This window comes from Amphibalanus amphitrite, unplaced genomic scaffold (genome assembly GCF_019059575.1).
Source record: "Amphibalanus amphitrite isolate SeventyFive unplaced genomic scaffold, NRLGWU_Aamphi_draft 001385F_arrow, whole genome shotgun sequence".
Lineage (NCBI taxonomy): Eukaryota > Metazoa > Arthropoda > Thecostraca > Balanomorpha > Balanidae > Amphibalanus > Amphibalanus amphitrite.
The window spans coordinates 159593-175972 of record NW_024882878.1 but is presented as its reverse complement, the minus strand read 5'-3'; the positions used below and the strand labels follow the sequence as shown (position 1 = coordinate 175972).

At 51.6% G+C, this 16380-nt stretch overlaps 1 protein-coding gene across 4 annotated transcripts; it reads right to left on the bottom strand.

Moving 5' to 3' along the window:
• Positions 1–888: 888 nt before the first annotated feature.
• LOC122372676 lies at positions 889–14988 on the bottom strand. Of its 4 annotated transcripts, XR_006254905.1 has the most exons (4): positions 14704–14877; positions 8506–8552; positions 6732–6833; positions 889–1244 (listed from the first exon to the last, which is right to left on the bottom strand). XR_006254905.1 is itself a non-coding variant. In XM_043350188.1 (2 exons), the coding sequence occupies exons 1-2, from the start codon at positions 3550–3552 to the stop codon at positions 1147–1149; spliced, it is 2034 nt and encodes a 677-aa protein (XP_043206123.1). In that variant the 5' UTR covers positions 3553–3897; the 3' UTR covers positions 889–1146. The 4 variants fall into 4 exon arrangements, 1 of the variants encoding a protein (XP_043206123.1); XR_006254907.1 differs by lacking the exon at positions 6732–6833 and having other exon boundaries at positions 14704–14988; XR_006254906.1 differs by lacking the exon at positions 8506–8552 and having other exon boundaries at positions 14704–14954.
• Between the last annotated feature and the right edge of the window lie 1392 nt (positions 14989–16380).

The following is a 16380-nucleotide window of genomic DNA, read 5'->3' as shown; positions in this document are numbered from 1 at the left end:
AATGAAAAATAAATGCCAGAACCGTGTTCCTGGTCATCCAATCTATAAAGTCGGGCACAATTTAACTGGTTTTAATAACATTTTAGAAGGTGGGATAGTCCCTTTAAGTAACGCTACTCATCGATTGATCCCTCCAAAAACGACTTACTACACAACTTGCGACACGTCGCAGTTACGACGAGGCTTACGACGCTCTGGATTCCTCCGGCCAAAAAGATCTTTTCGCTTCATGTCTTGTTAAAGATTTTGAGTTTGTCGTTTCGTTAGCACGACGTCCCCTAAACCTGCACCTGTCTACTGCTTTTTTTTTGCCACCCCGAACAAGAACGACTGAGGAGGGGGGGGGGGCTTGATACGACCCCACTTACGTTTCGCTCCCATGGAACTAAAACAGCAAATTTTCATGGGAAAGGGGCTCATGAGTCCTCGCTCCCTAACTACATCAATATTTAGAGGGTTTGCATGATAAAAGCCAGCATTAAAAATAAAAATGGCGCTTTTCAGCACGAAACGCTACGTGTCTCGAAAAAAAAACATAAAAGCTAGAACAATTAAGATAGCATTCGATAACTTAGAACAAGCCCTATCGAGCTTTATCAAAATATTTTGTCTCAATACGTTAAGCTCAAGATTTCACCAAAGGAGACGCAGTGAGTGTTGCTTAAATACTTTTTTGCATATGACATTTCATATGTAACAGATTTAGCAAAATTGCAAACGAGGCCGAGGGTAGACGAGGTTGGGTGGCGGGCGGCGCTTCACGCCGCCATCGAGCTGCTATTGCAAAAAAAAAAAATCGCCCATGGGTCGGATTCCCTCCCTCCTCAGACGGACGTGAGTAAAGGCATTCTCGCATGGACAATGCAGTTATTGAGCGATACGCTTATTATCCTGCATCGATCGCAGTGCTTCAATAAATGCATATGAACTCACCTATGCAATTGCCCTCCCACTATAAAACTTCAGGCCGGACTATAGTCTGTTCCATATCAAGCTTGCGGTCGGAGTCCCCTTGGCAGTTCCAGGCAATTCGCTGAGCGCGCTACTCCATTCAATAATTTGAGTCTTAGAATGTAAGATGTATGCACAGAAATCACGCACTGCCTTCAACAGAGCACTTCAGCCGCAAGCTTGACATGGAACACACTATAGATGTAGTGAATGCGCCTCACCTCCTTCATCGTCCTCTTGGCGATCATCAGCCGGACCGCCCTCATTTTCAGAGCCTGGCTCGTCGAAGTCCTCTGAAAAACCGTCTCTGTCAGATTTAAGAATATGTGTGATGCAAAATAAGTGCCTGCCATAATGGGCAAGCATTTCTGAAAAAAAAACGCTGAACGGAACATATGTGCTACGGTGGTACCCGGACTGCTTTGGCTATCCGCGCTCGTCCTTAATCTGAAGTACAGCACCATGGGTCTGCATATAACCTAGTAGTACCAGTGAACTTTAACGGTCTTACATTGCCTTCGCTCTGTACGATTCTCTTCATGGTGTTATTGCATTGCCTCTTTAACACTACATTGCAAATTAATGCTTTAACTGCATGAAATGTCTGCTAAAATGACAGACGAATGGTGATGTTACGATTAGCACATGTACAAACGATTAGTTACCTTCAGTGAGCATCTCCTCCAGGCTCCGTCCGCTATATTTTGAGAGGCATCCTTCGTCCAGCTTCATCATCAGGATGGAGGCACGCGTCAGTTCGTGAGTAGCGTCTGACAGTCTGTAGTACCCACGATGCACGTCTTTGTCATGTCCCATGTGCCGGGTGAGCACCTCCATATCGAATTCACCCATCTCTAGAATCTGGGACGTTGTAGCACAATATTTCCGTAGTTTTGTTGCATGGAAGAGATCTGCCCTGTTTAGTGCCATGTCCGACAACTGCTCTTTAAGCACCACGCCTGCGTTGTAGTGTCCTGTAGTCCTCGCCAGAGGGTTTGCGAACAGATACTTGTTATCCTTGTCAATGTACGTCTCCCGGTTGTCTACCAGTAGCTGCAGCGGAGCCGCGCAGTCGCTCGGTATCAGGGTGGGGACCTTGTTCCCGCACTTGCCGCGGGACATGACGACGTCGAGCTCGTTGAACAACTTCTTTTCTGTTTCACCCATTGACTTGTTCACTTCTTCTACCGTCTCTTGTTTGTACATCTCTCGGTTGATCCATGATTGCAGCAGGATGCTGCTAAGCTCCTTAGGACGGCGTTTGTTGAATACTAGCAAACGGGCGAGAACCGCTTTGCTCAGCCTTGCATAGTCTGTCATGCCATGTATTCCCTTTTCTGTCATTTCTTTCACTCGTTCCTTCATTTTTTCGGTGAAAAGCTTCAAATCGCTGGTAAAGGGCAGCATGTCTTTCTTGTCATACTTGTTCGACTCGCGGTTCTTCAGCGCTACGCTGCTGATCTTCACATTCCAGAATTGGTCCACGTGATACAAGAACGCCTCAGCATCTTTCACTTCGCTTTCTTCTTTCTTGATCAGCGCAATGCCCTTCTTGAGAGCAGCCAGCTGTCGTAGTTCGCCTCCAATCCGCATGGCCTTTGAAGGAGTTTTGTATGTGGGCAGCCCCGTGTGGGCGTTTAGCTTGTCCTGCTCAAACCCACAGACGGATTTGGTGGCACTTACAACCGTATCAAATCCTTCGCCATTGATCAGCTCTTGCATGCTCTTTCCGGCTGCTTGGACAACTTCGCCCATCATCCTTAGGCGCTGGCTTATCTGCGCAAAACCCGACCTTCCAAGTTTCGCGTGCAAGTTGGCACCCCACTTCTTCAGGAGTTCATCGTTCTTTATGGTCTTCGTAACTGCATCGTCGTGCATACGAGACAATATGTCCTTGTGATACCCAGTATTTTCTTCTTGGCCGTCACTCAGGAGCGTCCGGCTCTCTGCCAGCACCGTGGGAATGTCTGGGCATTCTGTTTTGCGAGCCACACAGTGATGTTTTATGTGCTGCATCATGTTGGTTTTAACCACAAAAAGATAGCAGTAAGGACATGGCACGTAGTCGTCCACGGACGCCTGGTCCGACTTCCTTCCCAAGATCATGTCACCTTCACCCCTTTGTAGGACGAGTTTGTTGTGCTCCATGTTGCCTTTGTTGATCATCACGGTGATTTTCATTTTTCGTTCCTGCTCAGAATCACACTCCTGTATATCCTTGACTTCCTTCTCGTCACGGTGGACCGTCTTGATATGGCGCCATATCAGATTTCTCTTTTGCTTGCAATATATGCAAACATTTTTTTTCCGCACTTCGCCGCACGATGCGCCGTTCCTCGCCGACTGAGATGTACGCGACTGAGAACTGTGCTGGGGCGGAGCCACCTCAACACCGTCGCTGACATCAGACTCAGCTCCCTGTTCTCCGTATTCGTTCTCCTCCAAATGGTGGTTCTCGGGAGCCGTGATCTCTGTTTGATTGCACATCAAGTGCTCAGGAAAAGTCCATGTGCCATGGTCCCCTGCATCCTGGACTGAAGCCCTCGAAGTAGAGCAGGTGGGTGACATAAGGTCGTACTCGCTTGCAGAGAACGGCGTCATGTCGATCAGTTCAGTTGGCAGTGCTGTTGAATAAGAGGTTTTTACTGACCCACAAACTCCCGTCTCAGAGGTAGGTGGGGAAACACGAGACGGGGCTCCAACCGTCGCCCCAGTAGTTGTACACAGATGAAGAGCATCCCATCTTCTAGCGTCCGGGGTCGGGACGGGCGGCAGGCCTCCAGCCGCAGTCTCGGAAGTCGCACGCAGATGACGGGCATCAGCCCGCCTTCCCGCTTCAGAGGTCGGGACGGGCGGCGGGGCTCTGGCCGCAGTCTCAGAAGTCTCACGCAGATGATGAGCACCCCACCTTCTAGCGTCCGCGGTCGGGACGGGCGGCGGGCCTCCGGTCGCAGTCTCAGAAGTCTCACGCAGATAAAGAGCATCCCACCTTCCAGCGTCCGGGGTCGGGACGGGCGGCGGGGCTCCGGTCGCAGTCTCAGAAGTCTCACGCAGATGAAGAGCATCCCACCTTCTAGCGTCCGGGGTCGGGACGGGCGGCGGGCCTCCGGTCGCAGTCTCAGAAGTCTCACGCAGATGAAGAACATCCCACCTTCCAGCGTCCGGGGTCGGGACGGGCGGCGGGCCTCCGGTCGCAGTCTCAGAAGTCTCACGCAGATGAAGAGCATCCCACCTTCCAGCGTCAGAGGTCGGGACGGGCGGCGGGGCTCTGGCCGCAGTCTCAGAAGTCTCACGCAGATGATGAGCATCCCACCTTCCAGCGTCCGGGGTCGGGACGGGCGGCGGGCCTCGGTCGCAGTCTCAGAAGTCTCACGCAGATGATGAGCATCCCATCTTCCAGCGTCAGGGGTCGGGACGGGCGGCGGGCCTCCGGTCGCAGTCTCAGAAGTCTTACGCAGATGAAGAGCATCCCACCTTCCAGCGTCAGAGGTCGGGACGGGCGGCGGGGCTCTGGCCACAGTCTCAGAAGTCTCACGCAGAGATGAGCATCCCATCGTTCTAGCGTCAGAGGTCGGGACGGGCGGCGGGGCTCCGGTCGCAGTCTCAGAAGTCTCACGCAGATGAAGAGCATCCCACCTTCCAGCGTCCGGGGTCGGGACGGGCGGCGGGGCTTCCGGTCGCAAGTCTCAGAAGTCTCACGCAGATGAAGAGCATCCCACCTTCCAGCGACCGGGGTCGGGACGGGCGGCGGGGCTCTGGCCGCAGTCTCAGAAGTCTCACGCAGATGAGAGCATCCCACCTTCCAGCGTCCGGGGTCGGGACGGGCGGCGGGGCTCCGGTCGCAGTCTCAGAAGTCTCACGCAGATGAAGAGCATCCCACCTTCTAGCGTCCGGGGTCGGGACGGGCGGCGGGCCTCCGGTCGCAGTCTCAGAAGTCTCACGCAGATGAAGAGCATCCCACCTTCCAGCGTCCGGGGTCGGGACGGGCGGCGGGGCTCCGGTCGCAGTCTCAGAAGTCTCACGCAGATGAAGAGCATCCCACCTTCCAGCGTCAGAGGTCGGGACGGGCGGCGGGGCTCCGGTCGCAGTCTCAGAAGTCTCACGCAGATGAAGAGCATCCCACCTTCTAGCGTCCGGGGTCGGGACGGGCGGCGGGCCTCCGGTCGCAGTCTCAGAAGTCTCACGCAGATGAAGAGCATCCCACCTTCCAGCGTCCGGGGTCGGGACGGGCGGCGGGGCTCCGGTCGCAGTCTCAGAAGTCTCACGCAGATGAGCATCCCACGTTCTAGCGTCAGAGGTCGGGACGGGCGGCGGGGCTCTGGCCGCAGTCTCAGAAGTCTCACGCAGATGATGAGCATCCAACCTTCCAGCGTCCGGGGTCGGGACGGGCGGCGGGCCTCCGGTCGCAGTCTCAGAAGTCTCACGCAGATGAAGAGCATCCCACCTTCCAGCGTCCGGGGTCGGGACGGGCGGCGGGGCTCCGGTCGCAGTCTCAGAAGTCTCACGCAGATGAAGAGCATCCCACCTTCCAGCGTCCGGGGTCGGGACGGGCGGCGGGCCTCCGGTCGCAGTCTCAGAAGTCTCACGCAGATGATGAGCATCCAACTTTCTAGCGTCCGGGGTCGGGACGGGCGGCGGGCCTCCGGTCGCAGTCTCAGAAGTCTCACGCAGATGAAGAGCATCCCATCTTCCAGCGTCCGGGGTCGGGACGGGCGGCGGGCCTCCGGTCGCAGTCTCAGAAGTCTCACGCAGATGAAGAGCATCCCACCTTCCAGCGTCCGGGGTCGGGACGGGCGGCGGGGCTCCGGTCGCAGTCTCAGAAGTCTCACGCAGATGAAGAGCATCCCATCTTCTAGCGTCCGGGGTCGGGACGGGCGGCGGGGCTCCGGTCGCAGTCTCAGAAGTCTCACGCAGATGAAGAGCATCCCATCTTCTAGCGTCCGGGGTCGGGACGGGCGGCGGGGCTCCGGTCGCAGTCTCAGAAGTCTCACGCAGATGAAGAGCATCCCACCTTCCAGCGTCAGAGGTCGGGACGGGCGGTGGGGCTCTGGCCACAGTCTCAGAAGTCTCACGCAGATGAGCATCCCACGTTCTAGCGTCAGAGGTCGGGACGGGCGGCGGGGCTCTGGCCGCAGTCTCAGAAGTCTCACGCAGATGATGAGCATCCAACCTTCTAGCGTCCGGGGTCGGGACGGGCGGCGGGCCTCCGGTCGCAGTCTCAGAAGTCTCACGCAGATGAAGAGCATCCCACCTTCCAGCGTCAGAGGTCGGGACGGGCTGCGGGGCTCCGGTCGCAGTCTCAGAAGTCTCACGCAGATGATGAGCATCCCACCTTCTAGCGTCCGGGGTCAGGACGGGCGGCGGAGCTCCGTCCATCGCATGGGTAGCCGGTCGCAGCTCATGAGTCGTCATAGTCAAGTCAAGTCCAGGATATTTGTGGTATACATGATACTCAGTGGTGTGAGGAGGGGTTTCATCCACGCGGCCGGCTGACCCAGGAGATGAAGGGAGGACTTCTGGAAAGAAAAGATATGGCAACGCATAAGGAAGCATGGCGGTAGGAGGATGAATGCTGTCTTGATTTTTTAACCATCACCAGTGATTCGGCGAGTGATTTTAAAATGTAGGATCAGGTAGTGAGCCAAAAAAAGAACAATGTCTAAAGAAAAACCAGAAAAACGATTGAATTATGATGTGTTGATTAGCATAGATACAAGTAGATTTGGGTGGACTGAGTAACTGGTAACAACACAAATGTAGGCACCATAGTCACGTCTTACCTCGTCCATTTTTACGTGAGTGACGCTGCGCGCCTTTATGTCTGCCACGGGAGTGGAGAGCAGCAAGCAGCATCCTCTTCCCATATGATCCAGCTATGCGCCCTGTCAAATATTGATAGCTATTAGCTAACATAAAATACTAAAGGAAGTTTCCCAGCCAGCAATTGGTTTGGCTCAAGTCCGTTTTGCCCTAGCGACTCCGGCACGCCAGATTTGGGCCGGTGTAAACGGAACGCCGTCGGAATAAGAGTTTGGGTCGATATGGCTCTATTCCGGTTAACCAGTCTTTGCCGTAGCGTTCCGGAGCTAGTATGGCTTCGGACCGACAAGTCCGGCCGGCACTAGCGAGCGGTGGCCTGACCTGACCTTGCCGGAGGGGCCGTGACGTCACCGGCGGGCGGTCAGAGCGAGTCGGCAGAGCCTCACTCTACGCGGCCCGAGCGAGCAGTGAGGATCGGTGAATAGGACATAGGGGAGGGAGGGGAGGGGAGGGGAGGGAGGGGAGAGAGAGAGAGAGAGAGAGAGAGAGAGAGAGAGAGAGAGAGAGAGAGAGAGAGAGAGAGAGAGAGAGAGAGAGAGAGAGAGAGAGGCGGCCGGCCAATAATTAGGCAGCCAACACTGAGTTGAATGAAGCACACGATGCTGACAACGTTACGGAGTTAACTATAAGATAATGTCATGCGTTTAATGTGATTGGATTTTTCACTTAAATGCTTTCTTCCTTTGTGACCCACAACCCCTAATTTGGGGAGGACAAGCTGCCCCAACGGTTCCTGACCTTATGAAAAGTTGTGGGGCACCGCCCCCACGGCCCCAGAGTTGTGGGGGCTAGCTGCCCCACTGCCCCCGGTTCCCGCGCCTATGTATGAATCTATGAAATTATGTTGGTATATTTCCGATTTCGATCCCTCCAGTTGGAGGGGCTCAAATACCTTACGAGCCCCCCTTCCCAGCCGAAAAGTTGGAGGGGCTCAGCACCCCCTAGCCCCCCCCCCCCGGCTCCCGCGCCACTGCCCCCCCCCCCCCCAAGGCAAATCATGGGCATCATAGCATTTATTGCCCCCCCCCCAAACTAACCGATGAGCCCCCATGGGGGTATGGGGCCCTGGCCCTTATTCGATTATCACGAGGCTCAAGAAACACACGCCAGCTATTCGCACAGCTCCCATACCGGTCTTTGAGGGTCCTACAATGACCTCTGAGGGTCCCTCAGTGGCGGTCATGCGCCCACCTTGACCGCTGAGCCCCCAGCATGACATTAAAAACTCAGACCACCAGCACGGCGCAGGTTAATAGCATCTGCAAATTTGAGCACTCTACTAAGCTATGCCTTCGTCGATTGTATTTACATAAATTTTGAACATGAGACCTAATACAGCTCTGAGGAACCCCAATCAGAACATTTTTCCCACCTTGCCCTTCACCCATTTAGCACTATACGCTGCTGGCGTCCTGTCAACCGGGTCTAGTATATTCCCCTTCATGCCTTGCAGCTTCAATTGCAATACTATCCTTATGTGTGGTACTTTATCAAACGCATTATTGAGGTCAAGGTATGCTACCTACATCAAACTGCTTTCTTTGCCAAAAGTGTTTGTAGGTATCTGTCGCAGCTTCAAAAAAGTCTAGGTTAAACATAAACAGCCTTTATTTAACTCATGCTGGATATTGCCTATCACACTGTTTTCATCCAAAGATTCTACCACTTTCCCCTAGATTATGGATTCCAATATTCTGCAAACCAAGGAATACTTCGACAGTGACTGTAACTCACCTCGTTTGGTATCCATCTGTGATTGGATAGTGGAGACTGACGCCAACCTGAAAACAAGTGTTATTGGCAGTCAAGGTGTGAGAGGTGCATACACTAAATATTGCCGCTTGTATCATTGAAACTTTTACATCCGTCCGCCCGCTCATTGCCAGCAACACCAACATGACTAGGGATCCAGCAAAAAGTGATTGATGTTCCCTCTCGGTCGAGGGCTGTCAGACGGAGAAGAATCTCCTGTACGAGGAGGTCGGTCGAATAGAATTGTGTCAAGGCCTGGAGACCACTCAATGAGTCAGATGGGCTCCTATGTAGCCACACTTATCTCCATAAAGGACCAATGCGCCGGTTTCTGAGAGACCTTGCCGGCTTCTGAGGGCCCTAGTAACGGCCAATGAGGGATCAGCTGCAATGGCTCCACACCCGTCTGTGATAGCCCCACGGCCCACACCAGTGTTTCTAAAAGCCACCACATCGGCACCTGCGAGGCCCCTCACGCCATCTCCAAGGGACCCACATCAGCGCATCGCCCGTAACCCTCGCCGTATTGTAGTAACATTAACCCTCGCCCGTATTGGTGTTTTTCCAGCCGCGAACGTATAGGTAAGGGGGCGGGGGCCCGTTGCCCCCCCCTTGCCGTTTCGCCTATGATTGAGCTAGAGTTTCGCAGAAAAAAAAACGAGCGTGTTGCCCGTGACGAGAGGAAACCGATGACACCCAATATTAAGGTCCTAGTTCATTGGTTGACCTTCCAGGTCAGGTCAAAGACCCAGAAGTCGGGAAAATCGGGACCTGTTAGAACGTCGTAGTGTGGCAGTGTGGCTGATATGGGGGCTTTCGGGGTGTTGATCACGAATATCATGTTAATTTTGATCACAGATGATGTCCTCATGCATTTTAACTGGGCCGGGTCAGGTCAGGTCAGGTCAACCAGTAGGGGTCCTGCCGGGTCTTCGCAGTAGGTGTCAACCGCCTCTGACAGCTTCGTAACATGTTACGAAGGCACCAAAACTACTTCGTTAATGTTCATATGGTTGCTAAATTCGAATTCAGCTCCAAAAACTAGCCTAGAAACATGTAAAACTCGAAAAAGTGAACCGAGGTCATCAAAGGTCAATGACCTGACCAGACCTTCAGGTGACCTTGACACCCACCCTAATGCATGGGGGCAACATCATATCACATGTTTGAACGCCTGAAACCACGAAAAGACTGGAAACGCGCGGCTAATGCGAGCCGACATACGCCGAACCGCGATTCCGGCCAAACATGGGCTCGAAAAGTAGGTCACAGGTCAAAGGTCATTTAGGTCAGGGTCATGAAATTTTTAGGGTAGGTGTAAAATTGAATAACCCGAGGGTACTGAAAGTTTCGTCGCGATCGGCCGCTTTTTACGCGAGTTATTCGCGAAAAACCGAGGGGGCCGTTCGACCCCTCCCCTACACGAACGTGGGTTAAGGGCCTACATCGGCGGCTCTGAGAGTCCCCAAACCAGCGTCTCTGAGGGCCACGTACCAGTGACTGGGCCAGTACCAGTGATGGCCTCTTACCAGCCTCTGAGTGTCCTTGCCAGTCTTAGTCTATGAACTATGAAAGGCCACTTTCCACTTTCAGGCCACTGTGCAGGGCCACGCACATGCCAATGATGGCCCCACCAGTGTCTCTAAGCCCTAAGGCCCCGCGGCCCGCAACGGCGGCTGTGAGGACTCAACACCAGCGCATCTGACGGCCTTTCACACCGGTGACTGAGGAGCTCGCTTGCTTCGTTTGCTCGTAAAATACCATGCACATTAGGCACACTCCTTGGGCATAAATGGTATTTTTACGTGCCAATTTTTAACATTTTCTCAGGGCAGACCGTTTTAAAGAGGCCTGTCTGCCAGTGGGACCGGACCCACCGTGCCCCCCTCCCATCGAAAGGTCCTGGATACGTCCCTGCCTGGGCTGACCCCGGGCCCCCGGGTGACTCGCGGGCCCCTTCAAGAGCAGGTGATCCCCTCGTGGGCGAAATCCTGGGTACGTGTCTGACGTACATCGTGCATAGTTAATCCAACAACTATTTGTCATGTTGATTTGATTTTTTAAAATAAATTTAGTCCGAACCTTTTGATGGGAACACGGGCGTAGGAACGTCATGAAAAGTGGGTGGGCCACCCTGTCAAGGGGCCTCCTTTTCCAGGGGGCCTCCTATTTTCAGGGGCCTCCAACTTTTGCCTCGTCCTGCCGGCTGCTTTCAAGTATGACCTCCAAATCTAGCTTCTGAGATCGAGCAGATGTACCCAGGGGCGTAACCGCTTCAGCGAACAGTGCGGGAAGTCCGCACCATTTTTAAAACTTATTCTCCCTCCGATTTTTTTTTTAGAATCTATATGCCGCGAACGGTGCATGACCCCTGAAAACCCTTACACAAATGTCTTCCTCGTTTCCCAGGTGCCCCCATTAGCTTTATAGGCGCCCTCTTTGGCATATAAGCGCCCTATGTATAGTCATCAGAGACATCCCTATATGTCCCACAGTCGCCCCGTTGTCGCATACAATGTGCGCTTATCATAGGCGTCTCTCTTTTATGGACACTTGAAGGCGCCTCTCTTTGCCATGCCGGCGCCCCTGTTTCTTATGAATGCACCCTCATGGCATCGATCCATTGCAGTGCAGACCTCTATTGCATGTGGACGCCCATATATGTAGGCCTCAGAGGCACCCCTCTTTCGCATTAAGGCACACCTAAGGGCTTCATAGGCGCCCTTCTATTGCACGTAGGTGCCCTACTGTCTCAGAACCGCTCCCCTTTGGCATGCAGACGCCCATCTTTCGACAGAGGAGCCGCTGTGGTTCTTAAGACGGCATGTTACTCCCAGACGCAGATGGGGCTCTCGGAGTCGGGACCTTCAGTCGATGATGGGTGCCCGCCAGATGTGGACCCTCGGAGACGCCGGTATGGGGCCCTCTGAGATGCCGGTATGTGGCCCTTAGAGACACCGGTGTGGAACCCTCAGATACTTCAGTGTGAAGCCCTTACAATTGCTGGTGTGGAGCTATGAATGCGCTGGCTTAAATCCCTCAGAGGCCGGTACATGGACATTAGAGCTCAGTGAGAGCTTGGCTTGTGTGGTGCCTTCAGTGGCCTTGTGGAGCCGTTAGACATCAACATTCAACATGGTGCTCTCAGGAGCCGGTGAGTCCTCAGAGTCACCGGTGTAGGGCCTTCAGAGCTCCGAGATACTGGTGTGGGGCCCTCAGAGGTGTCGGTGTGGGTCCTTCATATGTACTTATAGAGCCTTGAGATGCACAGGTGTGGTGGCCCACAGAGGCGCCGGTGTGGGGCCCCCAGAGCCACCGATATAGGGCCCTAAGAGACACTAGTATGACCCTCAAAGGCGCCGCTGTGTGGCGCTCATAAACACTGGTGTGGAGCCATCACAGGCGGGTGGAGCCGTTAGAGGCCGGAAAGGGCCCTTAGATGCCTACAAGGAGCCTTCAGAAGCCGGCGTGGCACCCTTATGGGAATAAGCGTGTCTACTTAGGACCCCTTGAGGTGCTCTCATGTGCTCTGTGGGGCTCTACCGAGCCGAAATATGGCCACGGCAAGTTGCCGCCACCTGGCTCTTCGGACTATCATTCTCAGGGGCCTCATCTGCCTAGTTTGAATAGAAGGGCCTCTCAGAAAATCAGTCTCATGGGCCTCCTCTGGCTAGTATAAATAGAAGGGCCTGTTAGACCATCAATCCTAGGGCCTCTTCTGGTTAGTATAAATAGAAGAGCCTCTCAGACCATTAATCTCAGGGGGCTCCTGTGGACAGTATAAATAAAAGGGCCTCTCAGACCATCAGTCTCGGGGGCCTCCCTAGAAAAGTGTAAATGTGGATAGAAGGCCCCCTCAGATTCATTAGGAGTGAACCTCTCTGACTATCAGTCTTAGGGGCCTCTTGTGGCCAGTATGAATATAAGAGCCTCTCAGACCATCGGTCCCAGGGGCCTCTTCTGACTAGTTTGGATAGAGGGCCCTCCCAGACCACCGGTTTCAGGGGCCTCCAGTGGCCAGTTATATGAACAGAAGGGCCTCACAGCCATCAGCCTCGGGGGCCTCTTCTGACTGGTGTGGATATGAGGGCCTCTCATACCATCAGTCTCAGGGGCCTCCTCTGCCTAGTGTGAATATAAGGGCTTCCCAGGCCATCAGTCTCAGGGGACTCTTCAGACTGGTGCCGGATTGAGGGACCTCCCAGTCCCAGACAGAAAGTTTTGGGGGGTCTCCTGTGGCCAGTATGAATAGAAGGGCCTCTCAGTCCATCAGTCTCATGGGCCTCTTCTGCCTGGTGTGATTATAAGGGCCTCTCAGGTCATCAGTCTCAGAGGCCTCCTCTGACTACAGTGTAGATGGATAGGCCTCCCAGACCATCAGTCTCAGGGGCCTCTTCTGACTATTGAGGATAGAGGGGCCTCCTCTGACTAGTGAGGGTAGGGGGCCTCGGCTAGACCGCCAGTGTCAGGGGCCTATTCTGACTAGTGTGGATGGAGGGGAGGGGCCTCCCAGACCACCAGTCTCAGACCTCCGACTAGTGTGGATAAAGGGGCCTCCCAGACCGCCGGTGTCAGTGGCCTCCCCAGACCAGTGTGGATATTGGGGCCTCCTCAGATCCACTAGGGCCTCTCAGGCCATCAGTCTCAGGCGCTTCGACTGTCAAGTATGAATAGAGGGCCTCCTTGGATCCATCACGGCCCCTTGGAGTCCGTGCGTGGGGATTCGTGGAACTTATTTTTACCAAGTTTGTTTATTATGGGAGGTGACGACGTCCTCTCAAATCGAGACGAGGGCCTAGAGTAAAAAGTGGGTGGGCCAAAACACATGGTTGGCCCCCACTCGAAAAGTGGGTGGGCACTTACCCACCTGCCCACCATTGGTGTACCCTATGTTCCAGTGTTGCAAAAGTTGCCGCTGATTGGTGTCTCCAGACACCAAAGATTTTTGTACTCAGTACTCATCATAGAAAAAAATATAATTTTGTACTCACTTTTCAGGGAAACTGAAATCAATGGGTAAACCCCATAACGATAGCATGCCAGTCAAAAGTTAAGTGTCCACTGAGTTAGAAATAAATGTAATGTAACAAAAACAAGCATTACCCAGCCACAGCCCACAACAATCACAAAGTTTAATTCGCCGAAAGTAAAGTCTTTCAATCACTGGAAGAAATTACCCAATCTACAACCACAACCTACAACCTAAAACCTACAATCTACAGCATCACATATGGTAGCTCGTGCTATGTCTGCCCTACCAATGCCAAATTTATAAGCATATAGGGAGTGACCATGTGCTAATTTAGTAAAGGAGAAAATGTAAGCAATTAATTTGTGCAGTAGCATAAGTCACAACTAAGAAATTGGCCAAACATGTCAAAATAGCAATAACAGCAGTGTCCAAGAGCTAAGTGGATTTCTTAAAGGCAATTCCGAGCATTCCGAGCCATTGCTAGATTTTCATTTATCTTCTTTGATGGGGTAAGAAAATACAAATGACATTTTGTAAGCATGATTTCAGAACCTATCCATACAACTTAATGTAAATAATAAAATGATTACAGGCAGTAAAAACAAAATTGTTTAAGTTTTTTAACCATGCAGGTTATCTACGAAGGTAGTCGTAAAGCAGGCGTCACACTTCTTTTTGCAACCAAGGAAAGGCGCTCTACCCAAAGTTGCTTTCTTATCGAACCAAACCAAACCAAACTGAACCTAACCTTACCTACAACCTACAACCTAGAATCTACCACCTAAACCACCTAAAATCTACAACCTAACCTAGTACCTACAGCGCCTCTCCTTGGTTGCGAAAAGAAGTGTGACGCCTGCTCTACTACTACCCCTACGAAGCCCCGAAACATCAATACCCAATAGGTACCCATATCATGCAGATATTATTATCATGTAAAACATTGGACCCAGCCCAATACCATCAAAGGTAAAGTCATTCAATTGTTAACTAGCATACCTACTTAGTTTGAATTAAAATATTAAATTCAGTTGGTTTCTATGGAGCATTTAATCAGTAGGTATTTGATTGCATCTGGTTGCTTAGTTTGGTGGGTAAATTTGCAAAGGATGGCTGTCTGCATGGGGATATTGCATAAATTTATTAATATTTTCCGAAGTTGAATTGCGATTGAATCAACATTCAACAATGAAAACCCTAAAACTTACCTGCAACATCAACATAACCTCCACACTGACACCAACTCCACGTCCACACCCTCCGAAGTAATCGAAGTAACTTCACTTCAAAATGGGTGCAAAATGGCACAGTGTATATAAATACAAAATGGCAGATGCATGCTGCATTGCATAACAGGTTGTGCGCCACTTTGGCCTAAGCTGAAAGAGGCCATATAGGGAAATGCCCTGCGCAAATGTTCAAATAAACAGGATATTCAAATCGTGATTTTCAAATATGGTAGCTCTTCATATCAGAACAGCGACGTCTTTCCACTTTGTTCAAAATCTGTGCAAGTCGCGTGAGGTAATAAACCCGATTTATTACAACGTTCTCAGATGTCGCTGTAAATTTTTTTCCCGACCTTTCACGTTAAATCCTGACATTTCAATTTATTGCATCATAAGATGATGTAATAACCTGAAATGTTTTGAAATTCCGGTTTATCGCAACAAAATGATACAATAAATCGGGTTTTACAATGCATTGAACCTTGCAAGGAGTGCATCAAATCACGATTTCCTGCGCTTGAGATAGTTGGAGATCGTTCCCGTTGCCAGAATAGCAGTTTTCATTTTTCCCCATTGACTTACATATACCTAATGGTGAGGTCACGAAAATGACCTGACCTCATATGGCCTTAAGGAAAAATCTGAGAAATACAAGTTTTAGACTCGTAATGGATACTAGATCTTGCAAGTTTCATTTCCCTGTGAAAGCTCCTTTGGCAGTGAGGGCGTTGCGAAGTTGCGACATCTGAAGACCGTGCAGAGGTTCACTTATGACATCATAGGTCAGTGACCTGACCTGACCCGAAAATGCAGTTGGTTTCAAAAGATTCAGCTTGAATCAGCGTTTGGTATGCCAAGTGTCAGCTCTCTATCGCCTGCGTGTTCGGAGCTATTGCGAAAAACCCCTATGGGGGCGGCACCCCCCCCCCCTCGACCGGCGAGGGTTTAAAGACTATTTTATGAATTTGACCTCAGCTCAAAGTCATGATGGTCTGACCGGAAAGGTCACGCTGTTTATCAGTCGATCCTTATCGTCGAGCTGAACTCATCTAAGGTGTTTTCATCGCTCTACATAGATTCATCTCCAACAGATGCTATTGCAAAATAAACAAGCTGGAGACCTTCAACTTGATCTGAGATAACCTCTGGGGCTTACCCATTTAGATGGGTCAAAGGTGCAAGTTTACGTTTCATTGTGTCATTTTTGCCTGTTATCCGATGTTTGAGGGTGTTTAGTTTGACTTGTGTCCAAAAGAGGCGCATTTCAATTTGTCTCCTATTGGCTTATTAGGAAGTGTCGTAAAATTGTCCATCTTAGGTCACATATATCAAAATTCCAAGATATGTACAGTTCATAAATAGGTAGGTACGGTTAGTTTTATCAATCACTGAAAGTTTCAACACGATCGTCCAGTCGATGTAGCTTTGGCGAGCCTTTTAACTTTTTCTAAGGTAAGGTTAGGTGCTTGACGTGACCTGTTGACCTGACCTTGAACGACCAGGGTCTGAATTTTTACATGTGCAGGGAAAATATAAGAAGGGGTGCCAAAAACGGTGGTGCTGCGCGCCGCCGTTTTTTTAAATAGATATTTGGTAAAAACCTGCGGGGTCGTCAAAACGTCGCTCAGCGCGGGTTGAGTAGTGGCTGTGGTAAAA

What these genes read in the sequence shown, in the direction of transcription:
- LOC122372676 (XM_043350188.1), bottom strand. Translation starts at nt 3,552, where the DNA reads ATGACGCCGTTCTCTGCAAGCGAGTACGACCTTATGTCACCCACCTGC. An exon ending in GGAGGAGATGCTCACTGAAG is followed by an intron (nt 1,245 to 1,616) that starts GTAACTAATCGT and finishes ACGGTTTTTCAG; the next exon opens with AGGACTTCGACGAGCCAGGC.